The 25,033-nt window shown below is 50.8% G+C and overlaps 1 protein-coding gene across 2 annotated transcripts; it reads left to right on the top strand.

Annotated features, from left to right (window-relative positions):
- Nucleotides 1-222: 222 nt before the first annotated feature.
- Nucleotides 223-23,676, top strand: LOC116966446 (fatty acid-binding protein, intestinal-like). Of its 2 annotated transcripts, XM_033012689.1 has the most exons (5): nt 224-355; nt 2,765-2,871; nt 17,073-17,245; nt 21,638-21,748; nt 23,406-23,676. In XM_033012689.1, exons 2-5 carry the CDS (start codon nt 2,805-2,807, stop codon nt 23,454-23,456), a joined length of 402 nt encoding a protein of 133 aa, XP_032868580.1. In that variant the 5' UTR covers nt 224-355; nt 2,765-2,804; the 3' UTR covers nt 23,457-23,676. The 2 variants fall into 2 exon arrangements, with proteins under 2 accessions (XP_032868582.1, XP_032868580.1); XM_033012691.1 differs by lacking the exon at nt 21,638-21,748 and having other exon boundaries at nt 223-355.
- Nucleotides 23,677-25,033: the final 1,357 nt, after the last annotated feature.

Here is a 25,033-nt window from a genome sequence, read left to right on the forward strand (position 1 = left end):
TAAGTGAAAACGATTTACAGACAATGAAACTCAGCAAGACATGCATGGCGTTGTGTACCGGTAGGGCGTGGGTTAACAAAGTCAGTCACCTTCTGCTCCCCAAGCTTCTCCGCTAAATGTTAATGGAATGTTTATCCACTGGTGCATTTTCCCACAGGTTTGCATGTTCAGCTTGTCTCTCGTTGCTTGAGGCTACAGGCAAGCCAGAACCTGCGTCATGTATGTTTGACTGCCGAGGACAGATGAGGAGCTGCAGGTAAATGTTAAATCAGCCGTGAGCGTGTCATCTGGCGTGTTACAGTCTTGACGTCTTCCGGAGCGGGGCTGTGCCGGGGTGTGAGGGGCTGCGGGCGAGGTGAGTGCTCTTTGCCGTGTGTTTCTTCACTGGTGTGGTCTGGTGGGGTGCGGCACAGTGTGGTGTGTGGTACAGCCGGGTATGGTGTGGTGTGGGGCAGTGTGGTGTGGGGTGGGGTGAGGCGGTGTGGTGCGGTGTGGTGTGGTGTAGTGGGGTGTGGTGTGGTGTGGCACAGTGTGGTGTGGCACAGTGTGGTGTGGCACAGTGTGGTGTGGTGTGGCACGGTGTGGTGCGGTGTGGTGTGGTGTAGTGGGGTGTGGTGTGGTGTGGTGTGGCACAGTGTGGTGTGGTGTGGTGTGGCACAGTGTTGTGTGGCACAGTGTGGTGTGGTGTGGCACGGTGTGGTGCGGTGTGGTGTGGTGTAGTGGGGTGTGGTGTGGTGTGGTGTGGCACAGTGTGGTGTGATGCAGTGCCCAGTGCTGGCCGTGCAGAGCCAGAGACACGAAGGGAAGGGCAGCACTCACTGGGAGACCGGCACCAGCTACACCAAGCTGAACGCAGAGGCACAAGGGGCTGCAGATGCTGGAATCTGGAGCTAAACACCAAGTGCTGGAGGAACTCAGTGGGTCAGGCAGCATCTGTGGAGGGAATGGACAGACGATGTTTCCAGTCGGGAAAATTGTGCGAATGAGTGATCGATGGTCGGCATAGACTCAGTGGGCTGACGTACCTGTTTCCAAACTAAACTAACAGTGTGGCATTGTATGTTAATCTGTAAATTGTCCCTAGTGTGTAGGGAGTGGATGAGAATGTGGGATAACATAGAATTAGTGTGAACGGGTGATCACTGGTTGGCATGGACTCGATGGGCTGAAGGGCCTGTGTCCGTGCTCTGTTTTTCAATCATTCAATTAATAGATGAGGCTGATACAGTCATGAAAACAATGACCTTATGTGCGTTGGTCTCAGCTCCAGTTTAAGCCGAGCCACTGACCAGATAACATCACTGTGGTCATTTATTCCCCTGTAGCCCTGTAACCAGCCTCACACTGCAAGCAGCAAAACACCGCCCCAAAACAGGCAGCTCCCTTCTACAGAAAGACACAAAGTGCTGGTGTAACTCAGCGGGTTGGGCAGCATCTCTGGAATAAAAGGATGAGTGACGTTTCGGGTCGGGAATGGGCAATAACAAGAAATAACTTGCCAGCAATGGTTGGAGATATCAGTCAGTTTTTAATTCAGATGTAAACAATATGCGGAAAATATATGTATAAGATGTACAACGTGTATCGTGCAAACGCTCTGAGATTCTTTCCCCACATTCAGTCCAGTAGAGTATTGCCGTACCCAAACACATCCCCGATTATCAAGTGTACGGAAATAGTCCACTGAGCCCGCAAGCATCATGTGTTGGCTCCATTTCCCAAGTCTAGTTCTCTAGCTGTTGTGAGCGGTGCCCGATCCAGGCGAGCCCCAGGCTGCTGCAAGGCCTCCAGCCGTCTCCATCCTTAGACGCCACGTCCCTCTCCTCGCCCGCCCACCTTTGTTCCCCGGGTGGGTGGGAGCCTCCGGCAGCCGACCTCAAGGGCGCGGTGGGGTAGACCCCGGTTCCCTCTCCTCTCCCACCGGCCTCACTCCTGGCCCATCATGTCTGCCTTTGTCACAGCCAGCTCCCATTACACAGGACTACAGAGCACAGGGCAGATAGAGAATCCTGTAATGTCAGAAATGACTTGAGTTCAGTTTAGTTCAGTTTGTTGTCACCTGTACCGAGGTACAGTGAAAAGCTTTTGTTGCGTGCTAACCAGTCAGCGGAAAGACAATGCATTACAATCGAGCCATTTACAGTGTACATGTGTACAGTACAACTCCCACTAGTCTTACTGCCTCCGACTACATTCTATCTTTGTCCCGCCCCCACCCCTGACATCAGTCTGAAGAAAGGTCTTGACCCGAAACGTCGTCCATTCCTTCTCTCCAGAGATGCTGCCTCACCCGCTGAGTTACTCCAGCATTTTGTGTCTACCTTCGATATAAACCAGCATCTGCAGTCCTTTCTTGCACGTAACAATGATCTATTCTACATTTTCCTTCAACTTCATCTCCTTTGATCTCTCGTTTTCACACTTTACCTTTCCCCTCTCCCCTCTCTCCTTCTTGATTAGTACAGGTGTTCTTGATCAGTACGGGGGTCAGCGGTTATGGGGAGAAGGCAGGAGAATGGGGTTAGGAGGGAGAGATAGATCAGCCATGATTGAATGGCGGAGTAGACTAGATGGGCCGAATGGTCTAATTTTACTCCAATCACTTATGCCCTTATGACTAGCAGTCTGAAGAAGGGTCTCCCATTCCTTTTCTCCAGAGAAGCTGCCTGTCCCAATGAGTTACTCCAGCATTTTGTGTCTATCTTCGGTGTAAACCAGCATCTGCAGTTCCTTCCTACATACTAACTCCAACTTCTTTCACCAGGTCAGTATCAGAAGGTGACAGTTTTGTGAAACCCTGAGCCATGGCTTTCAATGGAGATTGGAAAGTCTGTGAAAATGATAACTTTGAGGCAGTTCTAATTGCCTTGGGTAAGTTTGAGTTGAGTTTAGTTTATTGTCACGTGTACCGAGGTCCAGTGAAAAGCTTTTGTTGCGTGCTAACCAGTCAGCGGAATGACAATACACGATCACAATCGAGCCATTCACAGTGTACAGATACATGATAAAGGGAATAATGTTTAGTGCAATATGTCAACGCTCCCTGAGTCAGAGAAGATCATTTACAGGCAGCACGGTGGCGCCGTGGTAGAGTTGCTGCCTCACAGCGCCAGATACCCGGGTTCGATCCTAACTACGGGTGCTGTCTGTACGGAGTTTGTACGTTCTCCCGTGACATGCGTGGGTTTTCTCCGGTTCCCCCACATTCCAAAGGCCTACAGGTTTGTACATTAATTAGCTTCAGTAAAAATTGTCCCTGGTGTGTAGGATAGAACTAGTGTGTGGATGCTCACTGGTCAGCGAGGACTCGGTGGGCCGAAGGGCCTGTTTCCAGGCTGTAGCTCTGAACCAAACATGCCATTCCCAACAAAGATCGTCACACGTTTTAGAGAGGAACTTAACATTTAAGCAAATAGTTAAACACTGCATCTGAATGTTTTAAAAATCAGTTCCACAAGATGGGTGAGCTAACATTATGAAGAGAGAGTAAAAAACAAAGTGCTGGTGGAACTCAGCAGGTCAGGCAGCATCTGTGGAGGGAATGGAAAAAGGACGTTTAGGATCGGAACACTCGATGGAGAAGGACACACCATGGAGAATGAGATAGGTAGAGCTCCTAAAGATAGCGGAGTCAGGGGATATGGGGAGATGAAAGGAACGGGGTACTGATTGTGGATGATCAGCCATGATCACAATGAATGGCGGTGCTGCCTCGAAGGGCCGAATGGCCTACTCCTGCACCTATTGTCTATTGTATATTGAGAAGGCTACTGTCCCAGTCTTGAGCCAATGCTACCTGAGACACTGAGTTCCTCCAGCACTTTTGCTCAAGATTTAAGTGTCTGTAGATTCTTGTGTCTGTCTCAATTATAAATGGATATACAGGTCTGCATGTTTGGACGTGTTCACTATGGTGTTGTGGGAAGTTCTCAAGGTCTGTGATATTCACCTTTTTGTTCCTTACGAAAGATGGACTGATTAAAGGGTGGGGTATTCACTAAATACAAGTTAGTTTTAGTTTAGAGATACAGCGTGAAAACAGGCCTTTGGCCCTCCATGTCCATGCTGACTAGCGATCCCCCATACACTAATATCATCCTACACACTAGAGACAATTTAGAATTTTACAAAAGCCTATTAACCTACAAACCTGTATGTCTGTGGATGTGGGAGGAAACTGGAGCACCCAGAGAAATCCATCCAGTCACAGGGAGAACGTGCAAACTCTGCACAGACTGCACCTGTAGTCAGGACCGAACCCGGGTCTCTGTTGCTGTAAGGCAGCAACTCTACTGCTGCGCCACCGTGCTGCTCTCAATCATTGAAATTTACCGCATAATAGAAGGCTCGGACAGCGTGAATGTCAATGTTTTGTTTATTATCACCTCTACCAAGATACAGTGAAATACTTAAGTCCTCCTGTAAGGACTCCATCCCCTACTCCCAATTCCTGCTCCCAGGATGAGGTGTAACAACACACCCACCAACACCAAAACAAGAACAACAACACCAACAACACACCAACAACATCAACAACACCAACACCAAAACACCAACAACAACACACCAACAACAACACACCCACCAAAACCATAACAACAACATCAACAACACACCAACAACAGCACACCAGAAACAACACACCAACAACAACATCAATGCACCAACAACAACAACACATCCACATCAAAACATCAACACCAACACACTAACACTCCCAGAGCGGGGCCAGGAGAGGAGCGTTTCTGCTGGCGGGGAGGTTTTGATGAACTTTCGGAAGGATTTGTTTGGCAGGGAGAAACAACAGCAGTCAGACTTTGCAGTTCAGAGCTTTGTCGATCTGCAAAGACTTTCTTTGTTTCAAAGATTCCTCTAATTAGGGTGGATTTGTCCGTCTATCTGTAAAGTCGTAGGAGAGCCTGTGGTTGGCGGAAGGCCAGGTTACACTTGTACAAGTCGGAGCTGAGTCTGAACAGTGTTTGTGGACAGTAACATCGGAAAGCTCCCTCCTACACCGACTTGCCCGGCCTAGGTGTGCTGGGTAAGAACGGCAATAGTGCTTTGGATCTCCTTGAAGCCGGGGAGGCGGCGGAGACCTGGGAAAGAAGCCTCTGGAAGCTCCATTTTTAACGACGGGAAGGGTTGGCACGGACACTTCCTATCTTATCAGGAGACTGCTTCTGTTGCTTGCCAAGAAAGACTTCACAAGACTACTTAACTGCTGGAAAGGAGTGGAGGTGCAGCAACAGCAGAAAGACTGCTTGGATTATAAAGTACTGATACTTTGTGTGTTGTGCCACGCCCTAAAGATGGCGGCTCCTCAGAGTTATGCAGCTGTCGCACGGCCGGCAGTCTCGGAGACTGAGGGTCACGAGTTGATGGGGCGCACATATGGTATAAAAATGTACATGCAGAGCAACCTGCCCTTCAAGGCCTTTCTAGATGCGCTGGGTGAGACTGTTGGCAAGAAAGCCATAGTCTCGGGCGCGGTGGTCAGTGGGAAGGTTGTTGTTCTATTAAAGACAGAACAGGCGGTGGCTCTGGCTCTGGAAAGGGGGGTAACAGCAGGCGGGAACTTCACGGCGGTGGACCCATGGGGGGGGGGGTCCTGCTTTGCCGGTCATTCTGTCCAACGTTCCCACTTTTGTTCCAGATGCGCTCCTGATCCCACATGTAAGGAAGCTGGGGGAGGTGCGGTCAGGGCTCACCAAACTGTTGTACAGGTTTGACGATCCTGAGATGCAACATATATATACGTTCAAGCGTCGCGTGTATATACAGTTGGCACAGGGGACGGACACGGAGGGGAGTTTTGAGGTGGAGGTGGATAATTTCTCCTATCGCGTGTTCTGGAACGCGGGCCAAGTGCGTTGTCACGCTTGCAAAAAGGTGGGGCATTTTCGCAGGAATTGTCCCAGGACCCGGGCTGCCAGTTCCACCACGATGGCCCGGGAAAGCACTACTGGCCCATCTGGGGCTGCTGGTTTTACCAAGGTGGCCTGTGAAGGCAGTACTCCCCTACCCCTAACCCCTATCCCCCTACCACCCCCATGTCCAGTACCTGTGGCGGTGGATGCCGGAGAAGTGCGTGGGGTGGATGGGAAGGTTTGGGAGCAACAGCGGGGGAAGAAAGTCAAGAAAAAGAAGAAACATCTCCAGGCGGGTCCCCTAGGAGATGACCACCTCCAAGCGGGACTCCTGGCAGCAGAGAATTTTGTACACGCCTCTGAGATAGATGGTAGCGCGGAGATAGAGGCTTCTGCAATGGAGCTCACCGTACCACCGCACGCCAGTGGTTGGAAGAGGAGGAGGCATGGATCCTCCGATACACAGAAGGGCCCTGTAGGTCAGGGGCAACCTGAAGGGGGACCTTCCCCTCCTGTTGAGGTAGAGAACCCAGGGCACGCTTCCCATGAGGGGGAGGATACCTCTGTAGGTTAGGGACCACCTGAGAGTGGCGATATATTACTCATGGGGGCTGTTCCCTCAGAGAACGCATCTGCTAGCTTAGTGGATGACCAGGGAAAGCCTGAAGGGGAGAATTTGGGTGAGGAGGTAGGTCCCCAACAGGAGCTCCCTGTTGAGGCTACAAGCCCAGTTGAGGGGTGTGATGCACCACTGGTTGAGGGAGTAAGGGGGACTCCAGTAACATCGGCCCCTGAGGGCCACAGTGAGGTGATTCACCTGTTGAAGGGGGACGGGGACTCTCTGGGTGATGGTGCAGGGGCGGGTACCCTGGATGAGAAGGAGGGTAAGATCGTTTTGGATCGTGTCCTTCGGTCGGACTCCAGGCAGGCCCGCTCACAGCAAGGCCCGGAGACTTGGTCCGACTTCACTGTTCCCAATCCGGTTACAGAGGGCAGTGGGAGCGTGCAGGAGAATGGCCAATTGTCAGATAGCTTGCCGCAGTCAGAAGCAATGGTACCTGCCCAGGTCACTGATCCTGGAAGTGGGATGATGACAGAGGAGGGACTGTGTGATGTGGCTGAAATGCCCACCTCACAGGGAGGGGTGAGTGAGGCGGCTGAGAGTAATAATCTTCCAACTTCGGGCTCGGACATTGAGTGCGAGGAAGTGGGGTACGCGGAGTCCATCGACAGTGAGTTGACGGACTGCTCCACCCGCGGCCCCGTGTCTCGACTTGTCGAAGTCTGGGAACTTCGGAAGTTCTTAAAGGACACTAGAGGGAGTAGGAACAAGCTGGATTTGGCTGTCGACCGCTGGTCGGATCTGAGGGCGCCCATGCAGTCCATTCATGCCATCCTTCAGAAGAAGGGGAATGAGGCGGGGCTAATAAGAAATGAGAGGCGCCAGTTCCAAGAGCTTTTTAAGGTCCTAAAGAGAGGGCAGAAGGTTAGGGGCGGCTCCAATCCTTCACCGGGGGCGGGTAAAAGATCTAGTGTGCTTTCAAAATGAAGCTCACTATAGCCAGCCTGAATATCAATGGGGGCAGGGGGTCTCTCCGTAGGTTTCACCATCTCTCAGTGCTCAGGGACGGGAGGTATGCGGTGAGCTTCCTGCAGGAAACACACACTGTGGCTAGTGATGAACCCACCCGGCTCCTGGAGTGGGAGGGGGAGGTCTACATGAGTCATCTCAGCTCCAATTCGAGTGGAGTGGCCTTCCTGTTGGCCCCGTCTTTCCAGCCAGAGATCCTCAAAGTGCAGGACATTGTACCAGGCCGTTTGCTGTATCTGGCCGTGCGCTTGGATGGCGTGCCATTACACTTCATTAATCTGTACGCCCCCAAGATCGGCGTAATGCAGACGTGCTTAACAAGAGAAGTGACCACATTGTTGAATACTATCGACCGTGGGGAGTCTGTTTTCCTTGGGGGAGATTTTAATTGTGCCCTCGAGGCAAGAGATCGCTCTGGCGTTCAGCGTGACCCGGGTGCAGTAAAGACTTTAAGGGAGATGGTGGACTCTTTTGAGCTGGTAGATGCTTGGCGGAATTTCCACCCCGACTCGAATGCCTTCTCGTACAGGTTTGAGGGTGGTGGTTCCCGTATTGATCATTTATACGTGTCCAAGGCCTATGTCTCCTGTGTTTCGGCGGCCTCCATGCAGCCGGCACCATGCTCGGACCATTGCCTGGTGCGAGTGGATTTTATCCCGATGCGCACACGGGCTGGGTCCGCGTACTGGCATTTTAATAGCCAGCTGTTGGAGGATTGCCGATTCCAGGATTCATTCAGGCAGTTCTGGGCGAAGTGGAGAGAGAGGCAGGGGCGTTTCCTTTCCCTAAGGCAGTGGTGGGACGTGGGGAAGGTCTATGTCCGTCTGTTTTGCCAGGACTACATGAGGGGGTCGACTAAGAGGCGAGACTCTGAGATCGGACGGCTTGAGAGAGAGTTGCTCGACTCGGGGGCACGTCTGGATCAGACTGGTGGGGCTTCCTGTGAGTGGGAGGAGTACCAGGAGAAGAAGGGAGCACTGAGGGACTTGCAGCTTAGGAGATCCCGGGGTGCGTATGTGAGGTCGCGAGTCCAGATGTTACACGATCTGGACCGCGCCTCCCCCTTTTTCTTTTCTCTGGAGAAGGGGCGAGGAGCCCGCAGGCAGCTTGTTGAGTTGCTTGCGGATGATGGCTCCTCTGTCACAGATCCAGAGAGCATTGGTGCCTCAGTTCGGTCTTTCTACAAGACTCTGTTCTCGGCAGGCACATCGAGTGGGGAGGCACAAGAGGTCCTGTGGGAGGGTTTACCTGCTGTGTGCAATGATGTGGCTGAACACCTGGATGATCCCCTAACTCTGGAGGAGATGACTGGTGCCCTGCACCAGCTCAAGGGGGGCAAGTCTCCAGGGCTGGATGGGCTGACTGTGGAGTACCTTAGAGCCTTCTGGGATGTCCTGGGGGATGACTATATGAAGGTCCTGGGAGAGAGCCTGGCAACTGGGGAGATGCCCTTCTCGTGGCGCAGGGCAGTTGTTGTCCTGCTGCCCAAGAAGGGCGATCTCCGCCTTTTGAAGAACTGGCGCCCGGTCTCTCTCCTCAGCACGGACTATAAAGTTTTTGCCCGGGCATTAGCGAATCGCCTGGGTCCCGTGTTGTCCCAGGTGATCCACCCTGACCAGTCGTACACAGTTCCGGGCCGGTCCATCCAGGACAATGTTCATCTGGTCCGGGACCTGATCTATCTGACCCAGGGAGCTGGTCTGTCGGTCGCCTTTCTCTCCCTCGACCAGGAGAAGGCGTTCGACAGGGTGGAGCATGATTACCTTCTGGGGACTCTGCAGGCGTTCGGATTTGGACCACACTTTGTGGCCTGGGTTCGACTTTTATACACTGCTGTAGAATGCATTGTTAAGGTCAACGGCTCTTTGTTGGCCCCCTTTCCCTTTGAGAGGGGGGTTCGTCAGGGATGTCCCATGTCCGGCCAGCTGTACTCCATCTGTTTTGAGCCTTTCCTGTGCCTTCTCCGGAGACGGTTGACAGGCCTGGCTTTATCAGGGCCGGGGATGGAGGTGGTCCTCTCGGCCTACGCCGACGATGTCATTCTGATGTTCACCGACCCTGTTGACCTGCGGAGGATGCGCGAGTGCCAGCAGGTTTTCTCGGCTGCTTCCTCCGCCAAGATCAACTGGGGGAAGTGTTCTGGTCTCTTGGTAGGTGGGTGGCAGGTGGACTCCCTGCCGGAGGAGATGGCAGGTTTTGCGTGGAATACCACACACCTCCTCTATCTGGGGGTCTACCCGAGTCCCGATGAGAGGGGGTGGCCGGCGAACTGGCAGGAGCTGGAGGCGAAGGTGATCGCCCGGCTGGGACGTAGGTCCGGCCTACTTGGAGTGCTCTCTTACCGGGGCAGGTCTGTAGTTATAAACCAGCTGGTGGCCTCTCTGCTGTGGTACCGGATGGCCACTATGGTCCCGTCCTCTTATTTTATAACCATGTTACAGAGGAGATTGGTCAATTTCTTCTGGGGCGAGAGGAACCACTGGGTCTCTGCTGGGGTTCTGAGTCTCCCATTGGAGGAGGGTGGTCAGGCGCTGGTCTGTATTCGTACCCAGGTGGCGGCTCTCCGACTCAGGACCCTGCGGAGGTACATCTACTCGGACTACCATCCTAAATGGCACGTGTTGGCGACGTATTTTTTACGCCAGGGGCGCTGCCTTCAGGAGGGCTCACGGCTCCCATTAGCGGGCATGAGTCGACGCGCTAGGCGGGAGTTGCCTGGCTTTTACCGTGACCTCTTGAAGGCCAGGAATTTGGTCACCTTCAGCCAGGGCCCTACTCCTCAGGGGGAGGTGGGTGTCGTGGCTGTGATGGTGGGTGTTGAGGAGAGACGTGTGCATGGAACGATTCCGGACAAGCTTACCCCCGTTCAGTCGGAATTGTTCATAGGGCCCAAGGCCCGGGTCCCTCCCCGAGAGCCGGCCCCATGCAACATGAGCCGCCTTTCCGAGATGCCCAGCGTACCGTTCTGTGACGCGGAGAGGCGCGTATTGTACAGGCTGCTCCTGCAGACTCTCCACTTCCTCGCCCTCGTCTTTCGTCCAGACACACCCTGGCGGTCCGTGTTACCACCTGACGAGGGGAGCGGTCCCCAGTGGAGGTCTATCTACAAGGGCGTCCTCCCCCTTTACATCGGGGACCTGGGCAAAGATCCTATATGGATTACTCTCACGCAAACGTGTAGTACGCTCATGGGCGGATTCATGGGCGATTTTATGACTCATTTTAGCAACCTTCCCCCTCCATCTTGTTCCGCCATTTTGCTCCGCCCTCTTGCTTCCGGCCAAAGATTGGATCCGCAGCGGGGAGAAGGAGTGCGGGGCCAGGGGCAGCGGGGAGAGAGAGTGCGGGGCAGCTGGGAGAGGGAGTGTGGGGCATAGGAGGGGGGGAGACATTGTAGTGAGGGGGCAGGCGAGGGAGTGCCGGGGGGGATAAGGCCTAGTGTGTGTGAAGTTGCGGGGAGGTTTACAATGTTTCTTATTTACAATGTTTCTTATTTAATGTCCCTTGTCTAGTCTGAAATAAAGTTCATTATTGGATCAGAAGAAATATAATTGTGTGTGTTATACGATTATATACATTTATATCACATTCATGTATGTGTGTTTATAAACATTTTATTCTTTAACAAGAATTAACAGAATTATGAACTAACAGAATTATGAATCTAACCCTATATCACGCAAAGTTCCGCAATGTCAATCACCCTGCGAGTCGGGTCGGTTCCGGATACTACAAAATCAACTCAAACACTGCTTGTGAACCATTTAAAAAGAAATGATTTAAAAAACATTAAAAAAGACAATTACCAGAATCAAATGTTATTGTTGACAAGAAGTATGAACTGACAGATTTATGAATCTAACCCACACAAACTGTTGCCCCACAACATTGATTACACTGCGAGTCGGGTCGGGTCAGGTAGGCTCAGGTTACTAAAATGGGCGTGGAAAAATGCCCATGATCCCCTCCATAGCGTACTACACGTCAGTCCATTGCATTTCGCAGGAGTAGCCTATCTTGCTCCGCTATAAGATCTTTGGACCTGGGGTGGAGAGTATTGCACAAAGCCGTGGCCTGTAATAGGTATTTGAGCCGGTTCACGGACTCTTCCTCTGCTTGTCATTTCTGCGGTGAGGAAGAGACCGTGTTCCATGTGTACATAGAGTGTGAGAGGTTGCAGCCACTGTTCGAATATCTGAAAGGGCTGCTCCTCAAGTTTTGGCTACATTTTAGTCCAACACTATTAATTTATGGGCAGAGGGGGGAAGGATGGGAGGGAGGAGTGGGTCTTCCTGTCGGTCTGCTCCTGGGCCTGGCCAGGATGACCATTCGCGGGTCCAGGCAGCGGGCAGTCGATGGCCGCACACCGGTTGCCTGCCTGCCCCTCTTCTGGGGTTACGTCCGAGCTCGCGTGTCCCTAGAAAAGGAACACGCGGTGTCCATGGGGACTGTGGAGGCCTTCTGTGCACGCTGGTCACCACAGGAGGTTGAATATATTATCGATAAGAATGTTAATATTTTAATTTGATAATTTTGTTTAAGTGTTAAGAGGGAACACGTGGTGTCCATGGGGACTTTGGAGGCTGTACATGAATACTGGTCGCCGATGAAGGTCGAGTGTTTTGTTGATAAACGGAACACTCGACCTTCAACGGCCATTCGTGGGTCCAGTTGACGTTGACGTTATTAATTTGACGATCATTTCTTTGTAAACTGGCAGCATAGGCAGTCTTTGATTGTGTTAATACTCTATGTTTATTTTTATTTATTGAATAAAAGTAGTTTCATAATAAAAAAAATTTTTTTTTAAAGGATGAGGTGTTCCACACCAGGGCATCTGAAATGTCCTCATTCTTCAGGGTTCCCCTCCCCCACCATAGATGAGGCTCACACCAGGATCTTTTCCATACCCTGTAACACTGCTCTCTCTCCCCATCCCCCCACTCGCAACAAGGGCAGAGTCCCCCTAGTCCTCACCTTTCACCCCACCAGCCGTCACATACAACAAGTAATCCTCCGTCAGTTTCGCCACCTCCAACGTGACCCCACCACTCACCACATCTTCCCATCTCCCCCCATGTCTGCCTTCCGCAAAGACCACTCCCTCCGTAACTCCCTTGTCAATTCTTCCCTTCCCTCCCGTACCACCCGCTCCTCAGGCACTTTCCCTTGCAACCGCAAGAGATGCTACACTTGTTGCTTTATCTCCCCCCTCGACTACATTCAAGGACCCAAGCAGTCGTTCCAGGTGCGACAGAGGTTTACCTGCATCTCCTCCAACCTCATCCATTGCATCCGCTGCTCTAGATGTCAGCTGATCTACATTGGTGCGACCAAGCGGAGGCTTGGCGATCGTTTCGCCGAACACCTCCGCTCAGTCCGCGTTAACCAACCTGACCTCCCGGTGGCTCAGCACTTCAACTCCCTCTCCCATTCCGTATCTGACCTCTCTCTCCTGGGTCTCCTCCATGGCCAGAGCGAGCACCACCGGAAATTGGAGGAACAGCACCTCATTTCCGCTTGGGGAGTCTGCATCCTGGGGGCCTAAACATCGAATTCTCCCAATGTTGTTAGCCCTTGCTGTCTCCTCCCATTCCTATTGGGGCTTTTTCACGGGGCGAGTTGACGCAAGATGTCACCAGAGTGAAGAGGTCGTGGTCCAGCACGAGTCTCGCACGATATAACGGGGGTAGATAAAGAGTTCCCACGGTACTCGGCATTTCTGTTATTTGTGCGAGTGACTTGTCCGTTTCCTGAGCTTTCGCGTTAAATCTTGAATGAACATCGTGAACTACACGTGACACAAATGATGTAACTTTTTTTTTCACACACTATATATATCCTCCCTTGGTTGAATTGGCTCATTTGGAGACATATTTTACTGTGTATGTGGGAGACACAGATGGACTGAGCACAGTACCTCGGTCTTACTGTGTGTGGGAGAGGGGGAGAAAGAGACGTACACTCACAGAGGCAGAGTCTCTCAGCCTGTGTAAGAGGGAGGGAGAGAGAGAGAGAGGCACACACAAGGTGGATGTGAAATCTCACCTGCCTGTTTCAGTGACAGACACCCGCCGCCAGTAAATGCCAGTCTCCCCCTCCTCTCCCTCGACTCCCCCACCTTTCCCTCCCAACTCCAGTCCCGTCCCGACCCCCTGGGAAACTGAATAGAGCAACAATATAGATATAAAAACTGAAACAATATAGAAACTGAATAGCGCAACATGGCAAAAACATCTCTGACACGCTTTACCCCCTTTCTTTGAGATTTTCTGGGAGCCATCTCTGCAAGTGTTCCTGTTAAAAAGATTATCCAACAATGACAATTAGGTGGGACGTCCTCGAAGGACACATGTTCCCTTGTCGATATTGAGACCACCTGTTTTACTCACCTTCTGTCCCCTCTGTCCAGCTTCCGGGTTTACCGTTCGCTGGAGTTCCCACGCGCTATATCTCTAAAATCTGAAGTTAGGTAATGTCTAAAGGAACTGCAGACGCTGGTTAATGCTGGTTAATACGCACAGAAGGACACAAAATGTTGGTGTAACTCAGCAGGTAAGTCAGATCTGGGAAGAAAAACATAAAAAGCTGGAGTAAGTCAGCGGGTCAGGCAGCATCTCTGGAGAAAAAGAATAGGTGACGATTCGAATCGGAGCCCTTCTTCAGACAGCCTAATCGGAATTGAGTCTGAAGATGTGTCTCGTCCCGAAACATCAGCTTTTTTTCTCCAGAGATGCTGCTTGACTCGCTGAGTTACTCCAGCTTTTTGTGTCTGTCTTCGGTTTAAACCAGCATGTGCAGTACACGGGTCTCTGTACAACATTGATTGGTAGCGTTCCGGACCCCTGGACCCGAGGACTCCGACCTGTATCTCTCAAAGAAGTACATGTGAAAAATTTCTCACGGACCATAAAAATGCGTAACCTTTCAGTAAAGTCCCTTTTAATGTCCCTTTTAAAGATTATAGTTATTTTCTTGAATCTCATTAACATAACTCATGAATAAGTTGATGTCCATATGCGGATGCAAATCTTTATTTTTATTTATTTTTTAAATTCAATCCCACAGAAGATAATTTTTACTCACTTTCTGTCCCCTCTGTCCAGCTTCCGGGTTCACCGTTCGCAGGAGTTCCCACGGTACCCGCAAGAGTTATTACGGATATCGCACTGGCCACTACGTTCATATAATGTTGCAATACTCAACCACAAGTGTACAAGTCAATCTTGGAGAAATTCAAACTTTCTTGAATTTTCTCCCGAGTGACCAAGTTACACGATGACCTGCCGTTAGCGCTACGGTGGTCCACGGTGGTCCACGAATGCCGTACTGTTATCGCACGAGGTTCCCACGATGTTAAACTCCGGTTAACTCTTGCGTCAAGTCGCCCCGTGAAAAGGCCGCTTTACTCTCCCTCAGACCTCAGGCTCCTCCTCCTTTTTCCTTTCTTCATATTTCCTTTCCTTTGTCCATATACCATTATATAAATATATACACACATGAATAAATAAACAGATAAAGTGCAAATAAACAGATAATGGGCTATTAATGTTCAGAGTTTTGTTTCGGTTGAGTTTAAGTGGCGGCGCTGCCCTGGCAGCAGCGGCTCACCTGCAGTCCGTTTGTTTTTGCTTTTTTTGTGTTGTTTATTTCGTTTTGGCTAGTCCAGTTTTTGGTTTTTTAGTTTGTGTTTTGGGGGGGGGGGGTTGAAACGGGGCTTGCTGTCTCTCCCTGCGGGGGAATGCGACTTTTTTGTCGTATTCCCCTTCTCTGCCTCCGTCTGCGCTGAGGCCTAATGGCGGAGCTGGCGACCTCGAGGCTCAGGAGGCAGAGCCCGCCAGGACTCGCACTGAGCTCGCTCCCGTGAGGACGGCCCAGCTCGGGGCTGGAACAGGGCTTCCGTGAGGGGCTGTGACGCTCCCGTGAGGACGGCCGGCCCGAGGAAGGAACGGTGCTCCCGTCGGAGTGGCCGAGCTCGGGGAGGTACGGCGCTCCCAGCCCGAGGGAGGAACGGCGCCCAGTCGGGGCGGCCCAGCCCGAGGGAGGAGAGGTGCCCAGTCGGGGGGCCCAGCCCGAGGGAGGAGCGGAGCCCAGTCAGGGCGGCCCAGCCCGAGGGAGGAGCGGCGCCCGGTCGGGGCGAGCCCGAGGGAGGAGCGCGCCGGTCGGGGTCCCAGCCCTGAGGAGGAGCGCGCCCGGGCGGGGGCGGCCCGCCCTCCTTGGAGCCCAGGGATCGGGCTTATGCGGCGCCGTCCTTTCTGGGGGGCCCGCCCGAGGGAGAAGCGGCGGCCTGGCGCGAGGCTGAGACAGTAACGGCACTCACGTGAGGGCGATCCGGCTCGGTGCTGGAACGATACTCCGGCGGCTGGGACTGTGTTCTGGCGGCGGTGACCTGAGTCCGGGGTTCGGCCGCGGGCCAGCGGCTGTGTCAGCAGGACTGGTGGACGGCAGCTTTGACCACCCCGGGGCCGCGGTGTTTGAGCCGCGGGACTGTTTGCTACATCGCCCGGTGGGGTATCGCCTCAGCGCAGAGAGAGAAGAGGAGGGGAGAGACTGCAGCCCTAAGACTTTTGCCTCCATCACAGTGAGAAGGTGCTATGTGGACTCACTGTGGTGGATGTTAATATGTGTTTATTGTTGTTTTTTTATTGTATTGTATGTATGTATGGCTGCAGGCACGAAATTTCGCTCAGACTTCGGTCTGAATGACAATAAAGGAAACCCTGTAACCCTGTAACCCTGTAATAAGTCTGAAGAAGGGTTTCAGCCCGAAACGTTGCCTATTTCCTTCGCTCCATAGATGCTGCTGCACCTGCTGAGTTTCTCCAGCTTTTTTGTGTACCTTCGATTTTCCAGCATCTGCAGTTCCTTCTTGAACATGAGTTTAATAGCCTGGTGGCTGTGGGGAAGCAGCTATTCCTGAACCTGGATGTTGCAGTCTTCAGGCTCCTGTACCTTCTACCTGAAGGTAGCAGGGAGATGAGTGTGTGGCCAGGATGGTGTAGGTCCTTGATGATGCTGCCAGCCTTTTTGAGGCAGCGACTGCGATAAATCCCCTCGAAGGAAGGGATGTCAAAGCCGATGATGGACTGGGCAGTGTTTACTACTTTTTGTAGTCTTTTCCGCTCCTGGGCGCTCAAGTTGCCGAACCAAGCCACGATGCAACCAGTCAGCATGCTCTCGCTCCACAAATATTCCAGAAATACTCTGGGTATGCTCTGGGATCACTCTGGGATCACTGGGATTGCTCTGGGAATACTCTCGGAATACTCCGGGAATGCTCTGGGAATACTCCAAGAATTGGGATAGCTTTGAGATTGCTATGCGATAGGTCTGGGATTGTTCTGGGAATACTCCAGGAATACTCTGGGAATACTCTGGGAATACTTCAGGAATACTCTGAGAATACTCCGAGAATTGGGATAGCTTTGAGATTGCTATGGGATTGGTCTGAGATTGTTCTGGGAATACTCCGGGAATACTCTGGGAATATTCGGGAATACTCTGAGAATACTCCGGGAATGCTCTGGGATTGCTCTGGGGCTTAACGTTGAGGGTGCTCCCCGGCCCCTGCCACAGCGTGGTGGCCTGATGAGGTGCGCTGCTCTCTGTTACAGGGGTGCCTGAGCAGCACAGGACCAAGATGCTGGAGGACAAGACGGAGATGAACATCAAGCAGGTGGGCGGCACCTTCACCATCGAGGAGAGAAGCTGCCTCCGCACAAAGACCTCGGAGTGGAACGTGGACGAAGAATTTGAAAGTCCTCTCGCTGACGGGAGTCAAGTGAAGGTATTGCCAGAAGACGTCACCCCCCCCCCCCCCCTCCTCCCCCCTCCCCCCTCCCCACTTCCTCAGTGACCCCCTCCCCAGGTTCCCCCCTTCCCTATCTTCCCCACTTCCAAGAGTCCCCCCTTCCCCCTCCCCTTCCCCCTCCCCCTCCCCATCCCCTTCCCCCTCCCCTTCCCCCTCCCCTTCCCCCTCCCCTTCCCCCTCCCCTTCCCCCTCCCCTTCCCCCTCCCCCTCACCATCACCTTCCCCCTCCCCTTCCCCCCAACCCCTTTCTTCCTCTGGCTTCACATTTTCACACATCTTCTCTCCTGGCCTCCTTATCTCATAGCCTTTTGTCTTTCCATCTCTGACCTTTGTCCACCCATTTGGCAATCTAATGTCTCTCACCTGTATCCACTTGCCAGGCTTTACCTTGCCCCACCTCTCTTCCAACTTTCTCCATGTTCTTCAGAGATGCTGCCCGACCCGCTGAGCTATTCCAGCACTTTGTGTCTTTCTGTAGAAGGGCGCTGCCTGTTTTGGGGGCAGTGTTTTGCTGCTTGCAGTGTGAGGCTGGTTACAGGGCTACAGGGGAATAAATGACCACAGCGATGTTATCTGGTCAGTGGCTCGGCTTAAACTGGAGCTGAGACCAATGCACATGAGGATATTGTTTTCATGCCTGTGTCACCTCATCTATTAATTGAAAGATCGAAAAACAGAGCATGGAAGCAGGCCCTTCGGCCCATCGAGTCCATGCCAACCAGTGATCACCCGTTCACACTAGTTCTATTTATTCCACTTTTTCATCCACTCCCTACACTCTAAGAGCCATTTTTCAGAGGCCAATTAACTTACAAACATACACATTTAGTTTAGTTTAGTTTAGTTGTTTAGTTAAGTATGGAAACAGGCCCTACTATCTAAATGGCGTCAAGTTGGGAAAAGGGGAAGTACAACGGGATCTGGGGGTCCTTGTACATCAGTCTATGAAAGTAAGCATGCAGATACAGCAGGCAGTGAAGAAAGCAAATGGCATGTTGGCTTTTATAACAAGAGGAATTGAATATAGGAGCAAAGAGGTCCTTCTGCAGTTGTACAGAGCCCTAGTGAGACCACACCTGGAGTATTGTGTGCAGTTTTGGTCCCCTAATTTGAGGAAGCACATTCTTGCTATTGAGGGAGTGCAACGTAGGTTTACAAGGTTAATTCCCGGGATGGCAGGACTGTCATATGCTGAGAGAATGGAGCATCTGGGCTTGTACACTCTGGAGTTTGGAAGGATGAGAGGGTATCTCATTGAAACATATAAGAATTGTTAAGGGCTTGGACACGCTAGAGGCAGGAAACATGTTCCCGATGTTGGGGGAGTCCAGAACCAGGGGCCACAGTTTAAGAATAAGGTGTAAGCCATTTAGAACGGAGATGAGGAAACACTTTTTCTCACAGAGAGTGGTGAGTCTGTGGAATTCTCTGCCTCAGAGGGCAGTGGAGGCAGGTTCTCTGGATGCTTTCAAGAGAGAGCTAGATAGAGCTCTTAAAGATAGCGGAGTCAGGGGATATGGGGAGAAGGCAGGAACGGGGTACTGATTGGGGATGATCAGCCATGATCACATTGAATGGCGGGCTCGAAGGGCCGAAGGGCCTACTCCTGCACCTATTGTCTATTGTCTTCGGCCCAACAAATTCACACCAACCATCGATCACCCGTTCACACTAGTTCTATGTTATCCCACTTTCCCATTCACCCCCTATACACTAGGGGTAATTTATTGAGGCTGATTAACCTACAAACCCACACGTCTTTGGGATGTGGGAGGAAATTGGAGCACCCGGAGAGAACCCTCAGGGTCACAGGAAGAATGTGCAAACTCCACACAGACAGCATCCGAGGCCAGGATCAAACCTGGGTCAGTGGCCCTCTGAAGCAGCGGCTCCACCAGCTGCTTGGAGTTACTCGCTAATCATGAGCAGGTTAACTGTGGTGTCGTTGTGTGACAGGGAGGACATGGCCAGGCAGTATCCCAGTAATTCACAGACATCCTTATCCAGCCCTGATATCAGCAGAGCTCTTTAAAGTAGCAGCCAGTAAATGCCATGAGATCAAAGACATTAATAACTCAGTGGGACAGGCAGCATCTCTGGAGAGAAGGAATGGGTGACGTTTCAGGTCAAGACCCTTCTTCAGACTAGTCAGGGGAAAGGGAAACGAGAGATATAGACGATGGATGATGTGGAGAGATAAAGAACAAATACCTGAAAGATATGCAAAAAGGTAACAATGATAAAGGAAACAGGCCTTTGTTATCTGTTTGTTGGTTGAAAACGAGAAGCTGGTGCGACTTGGGTGGGGGAGAGATGGAGAGAGAGGGAAAATGAGATGCTGTTCCTCCAATTTATGATTAGCCTCACTGACAATGGAGGAGGCATAGGTTTCAGGATTTGAGGCCGAGGTTTCAGCATCTGTGGAGGGAATGGACAGGCGACATTTCACGTCAGGACCCTTCCTCAAACTGCACTGTAAAGAGAAGATAGACACAAAATGCTCAGCGGGTAACTCAGCGGGACAGGCAGCACCTCTGGAGAAAAGGAATATGTGATGTTTCGGATCAAGACCCTTCTTCAGACGGAGAGTCATGGGAAAAGGAAACCAGAGAGATAGACAGTGATGTGGAGACGTATAGAGCAAATGAATGAAAGATATGCAAAAAAGTAAAGGGCCTGTCCCACTTTCACGACCTAACTCACGACCTCTGCCAAGTTTGCCCTTGACTCATACTCGCAGCATGGTCGTCACGGGGTCATAGGAGGTTGTAGGTATGTTGTGATGCTAGTCGTGGCAACAAGTAGGTTGGGGCGTTTTTCTAGCCCGATGAAAAATGTCCACGAGTAAAAAAGGTCGTGAATTAGGTCATGAAAGTGGGACAAGCCCTTAACAATGATAAAGGAAACACGCCATTGTTAGCTGTTTGTTCGGTGAGAACAAGTACTGACAATGAGACTCAACAAGATGACTGATCAAGCTGGTACATGTTGGGTGGGGGAGGGATGGAGAGAGAGGGAGTGCAGGAGTTACCTGAAGTTAGAGAAATCAATATTCCTACCACTGGTTGTAAGCTGCTCAAGCGAAATATGAGATGCTGTTCCTTCAATTAGCCCCACTCTGACAATGGAGGAGGCCGAGGACAGGCCAGTGTGGAATGGGAAGGAGAATTGAAGTGTTTAGCAACCGAGAGATCAGATAGTTCCAGGCGGACTGAGGAAAAGTGTTCGGCGAAACGATCACCCAGTCTACGTTTGGTCTCACCGATGTGTAAAGCCCCAGTCCCACTTACGTGTCCTTGGCACGCTAATTACGCGACCTCGTGGTCGCCTTCAGGTGCGACGATCCCGCGAAGGTCGCACTCGTCATCATGCGCCCGCACAGCCGCCTGGAGCGCGTGACGTCATTTGAAGATGGACACAAAATGCTGGAGTAACTCAGCGGGACCGGCAGCATCTCTGGAGAGAAGGAATGGGTGATGTTTCGGGTCAAGACTCTTTTTTAGTCTGAAAGAAGGGTCTTGACCCGAAACGGCATCCATTCCTTCTCTCCAGAGATGCTGCCGGTCCCGCTGAGTTGGCCGTGAGTTGCTTCTGCATTTTGTGTCTATCTTCAATTTTCTTGGCGTCTGGGATTAGAAGTGGGGGCGGATCCGGACCACAACGGCCGTGAGCCCCAGGCCGAGCTCGGCGATCGTTTGCCTGCTTCTGCTGCTGTTGGAGGTGAGACGTTGCATCGTGCCAGGGTCTTGGGCCTGTCCCACTTTGGCCGTCAGTTACGCGACAGGCCGTTGGCGCGCGAAGATTTTGTTCGCTACAAAAATTTCGGAACCCCGCTCGATGTCACGCACAACTACATATCCCTCAGCGCTTCTCAGTGGGACCGGCCCCGCGCGGCCACATGATGCCCGTGCGCCTCATTTGCGTGCCAAGGACACGTAAGTGGGACAGGTCCTTGAGAGTCCACATCTTGATAAGGATATGAATGTGAATGGAAAACTGAACAAACCAGTAAAACAGCAGATGACTGAACGCATTGAAAAGATAATTGAATTCAAGGTACAGATGGCAAGTGATGCTTCATGTTTGGGCACTTCTCCAGACTGAGGGATCCCAACCAAAACCATTGTCTGTCCATTCCCTCCACAGATGCTGCCTGACCCGCTGAGTTCCTACTGAGTTACAGAGCACTTAGTACTTTGCCAAAGATTCCAGCTTCTGTGGTTCCTTGTGTCTCCAATAACTGAAGATAGACACAAAATGCTGGAATAACAGCGGGTCAGGCTGCATCTCTGGAGAGAAGGAATGGGTGACATTTCGGGTTAAGACCCTTCTTCAGCCACCTTCAATAATCCCCTCTTTCTGTTTCAGGGAACATTTGGCTTGTCCAAACCAAATTGCTTGAATGGACATTTTAAGAGGCTCTCGGATGGAAAAGAGTTCAGCATCATGAGAGAAGTTAGTGGTGATACACTGGTGCAGGTAGGTCATGGGTTGATGAAGGTTTAGTGGAGCCCGCTGCAAATTGGAAGTTCTGGTGGTTTGGACTTGGGACAGGCGAGGCTTGTGGATGAAGCCACTCTCATCCCACAATAGAAACTTGGGGTAGCGCTTCTGCCTCACAGTACCAGAGACCTAGGTTCAATCCTGACCTCGGGTGTTGTCTATGTGGAGTTTGCACGTTCTCCCTGTGACCACATGGGTTGTCTCCTGGTGCTCAGGTTTCCTCCCACATCCAAAAGACGTGCAGGTTTGTAGGTTAATTGGCTTCTGTAAATTGTCTGTAGTGTGTAGGATAGCACAAGTGTACAGGGTAATCATTGGTCGGCGTAGACTCGACGGGCCGAAGGGCCTGTTTCCATGCTGTATCTCTGAACTAAACTAAACTAAACTAAACTAAACAAAACTAACACAACGAAGATGCCAGGACACTCATAGGGCCAAGTTGCAGGGAATGGAGGGATATGGATCATGTGCAAAGTAGAGTTGGGCTTGGAATGATGTTCAGGACAGGCATTGTGGGCCGAAGAGCCTGTTCCTGTGTTGTACTGTTCTATGTTCTATGCCTCGGTAATTGTAGACATCGTGTGAAATGATAAGGAGGAAGTGAAAGAGAAAAGCCTATCCAAAGCCTCTTAAACGCCACTATCATATCTGCCTCCACCACCAACTCTGGCAGTGTATTCCAGGCACCCACTGTGATATAAAAAACTTTCCCCGAACATCTGCCATCAACTTTGCCCCTCACACCTTAAAACAATGCCCTCTAGTAGTTGATTGTTCCATTCTGGGAAAAATGTTCTGACCCTTTCTGTGCCTCTCATAGGTTTGTGTACCTGTTAGGTCTCGGAGCCTCCGACATTCCAGATAAAACAATCCAAGTCTGTCCAACTTCCCCCTGTAGCTAATGCCCCCTAATCCAAGCAACTATGGGCTAAATACATTGATGGGTTACAAGCAACAGACTCGCTCATTAACATGTTGGGTGATACCAACAACTGCACACACTAGTCATTATTGTTACATGTACAGAGGTACAGCGAAAAGCTTTTGTTGCGTGCTAACCAGTCAGCGGAAAGACAATGCATGATTACAATCGAGCCGTCCACAGTGTATAGATACATGTTAAAAGGAATAACGTTTAGTGCAAGATAAAGCCAGTAAAGTCTGATCAAAAATAGTCCGAGGGTCTTCAATGAGGTACATAGTAGCTCAGGACCGCTCTCTAGTTGGTGATAGGATGGTTCAGTTGCCTGATGACAGCTGAAAAGAAACTATCACTGAATCTGGAGGTAGACAAAAATGCTGGAGAATCTCAGCAGGTGAGGCAGCATCTATGGAGCAAAGGAATAGGCGACGTTTGCCTCAGCTGCTGAGTTTCTCCAGCATTTTTGTCTACCTTCGATTTTTCCAGCATCTATAACCATATATTGGAAAAATCTGCAGTTCTTTCTTAAACACTGAATCTGGAGGTGAGCGTTTTCACACTTCTGTACCTTTTGCCCGATGGGAGAGGGGAGAAGAGGGAGTGACCGGGGTGAGACTGGTCCTTGATTATGTTGCTGGCCTTGCCGAGGCAGCGTGAAGTGAAAATGGAGGCATCTTGCTCCTAACCAGATATATTTTCCTCCAAATGTAGGTGATGAAGATCGATGGACAGGAAGCCAAAAGAATCTTCAAGAAAAAATAAGGCAGCAGAGTTGAGAGATGCCGTCAGGATTCAAATATAAAACAGTGCCAACGTAGTACATCGTGTGTGCCAACTATATTCAGCAGCTGTTCAATCAGATTCTATTTACTGATCTGATGTACAAGTTTTACTGCATAATTCCATGAGCTGTAAATTGATGGATGACATTATGCAAACAGGTGATCTTCTACTGAACCAATAAAAAGGTGGAGGAAGTGAGGCCAATCTTGCTTTGTTATTCTGTGTTGGGCCAGACTAGTTTAGTTTAGTTTAGTTAAGAGATACAGCACGGAAATAGGCCCTTCGGCCCACCAAGTCCTCGTCAGCCAGCGATCTCCACACTTGTGTACTATCCCACACACCTGGGACAATTTACGATTTGTACTGAAGGCAATTAACCTACAAACATGTATGTCTTTGGAGTGTGGGAGGGAACTGGAACACTCGGAGAAAAGCCACACGGTCACAGGGAGAACGTACAAGCTCCGTACAGACAGCACCCGTAGTCAGGATCAATCCCGGGTCTCTGGCGCTGTAAGGCAGCAACTCTACCGCTGCGCCACTGTGCCGTCCTAATCTCTGCTGCCTGCACGTGATACATATCCCTCTTATTCCCTGCATATCCACGTGCCTGTCTAAAAGCCTCATATATGCCAGTGTTGTATCTGATTTCACCACCAACCTTGACAATGCGTTCCGGGCCTTCACCATTCTGTGTAAAAAAAACTTGTGCCACGCATCTCAATTAAACTTTGTCCCTCTCATCTTAAGGCTATGTCCTGTGCTCTCTGTCATTTCCCCCTGAGAAAAAGGTTCTGATTGTCTACCCTACCTGTGCCTCTCATCATTTTTAATATACTTCTATCATAATATAGGTCTACCCATAACTTACGATGCTCCATAGAAAACAATCCAAGTCTGTCCCACCTCTCCCTGTAGCTAGCACCCCTCATCCAGGCAGCCTTCCTCCTCTGCTCCCTCTCCGAAGACTCCACATCCTTCCTGCAATGGGAGCGACCAGATCTGCATGCAATACACCAAATGTGGACTAAGCAAAGATTTACATAGTGACAACATGACGTCCTGAGTCATATGCTCAATGCCCCAACTGATGAAGGCAAGCATGCCATACGCCTTTTTACCATTCTATCTATATGCGTTTCCACTTTCAGGAAATTCTGGACTTGGACCCAGATGTCCCTCTGTACGTCAATAATGTCAAAGGTCTTGCCATTAACAGTATGCATTCCCCTTACATTTGACCTCCTAAAGTGCACCTCCTCAAACTTGCTTGGATTAAACTCCATCTGCCATTGCTCTGCCCATTTCTGCAGCTGATCTACAGTGCATTGAGAAAGTATTCAGACCCCTTCACTTTTTCCACATTTTGTTACATTACAGCCTTATTCTAAAATTGGTTACAGTCATTTTTTTAAATCATCAATCTACGCACAATACCTCATAATATAAAAGCGAAAACAGGTGTTTAGTAATTATTGCAAAATAATTAAAAACAAATAACTGAAATATCACATTTACATAAGTATTCAGACCCTTTGCTGTGACTCTCAAAATTG

Source organism: Amblyraja radiata, chromosome 37, assembly GCF_010909765.2.
Source record: "Amblyraja radiata isolate CabotCenter1 chromosome 37, sAmbRad1.1.pri, whole genome shotgun sequence".
Classification (NCBI taxonomy): Eukaryota; Metazoa; Chordata; class Chondrichthyes; order Rajiformes; family Rajidae; genus Amblyraja; species Amblyraja radiata.

Coding starts and splice junctions, on each gene's coding strand:
- LOC116966446 (XM_033012689.1), top strand. CDS start 2,805: ATGGCTTTCAATGGAGATTGGAAAGTCTGTGAAAATGATAACTTTGAG. Junction 2,872..17,072: donor GGCAGTTCTAATTGCCTTGG/GTAAGTTTGAGT, acceptor TCTCTGTTACAG/GGGTGCCTGAGCAGCACAGG. Junction 17,246..21,637: donor CTGACGGGAGTCAAGTGAAG/GTATTGCCAGAA, acceptor TTTCTGTTTCAG/GGAACATTTGGCTTGTCCAA.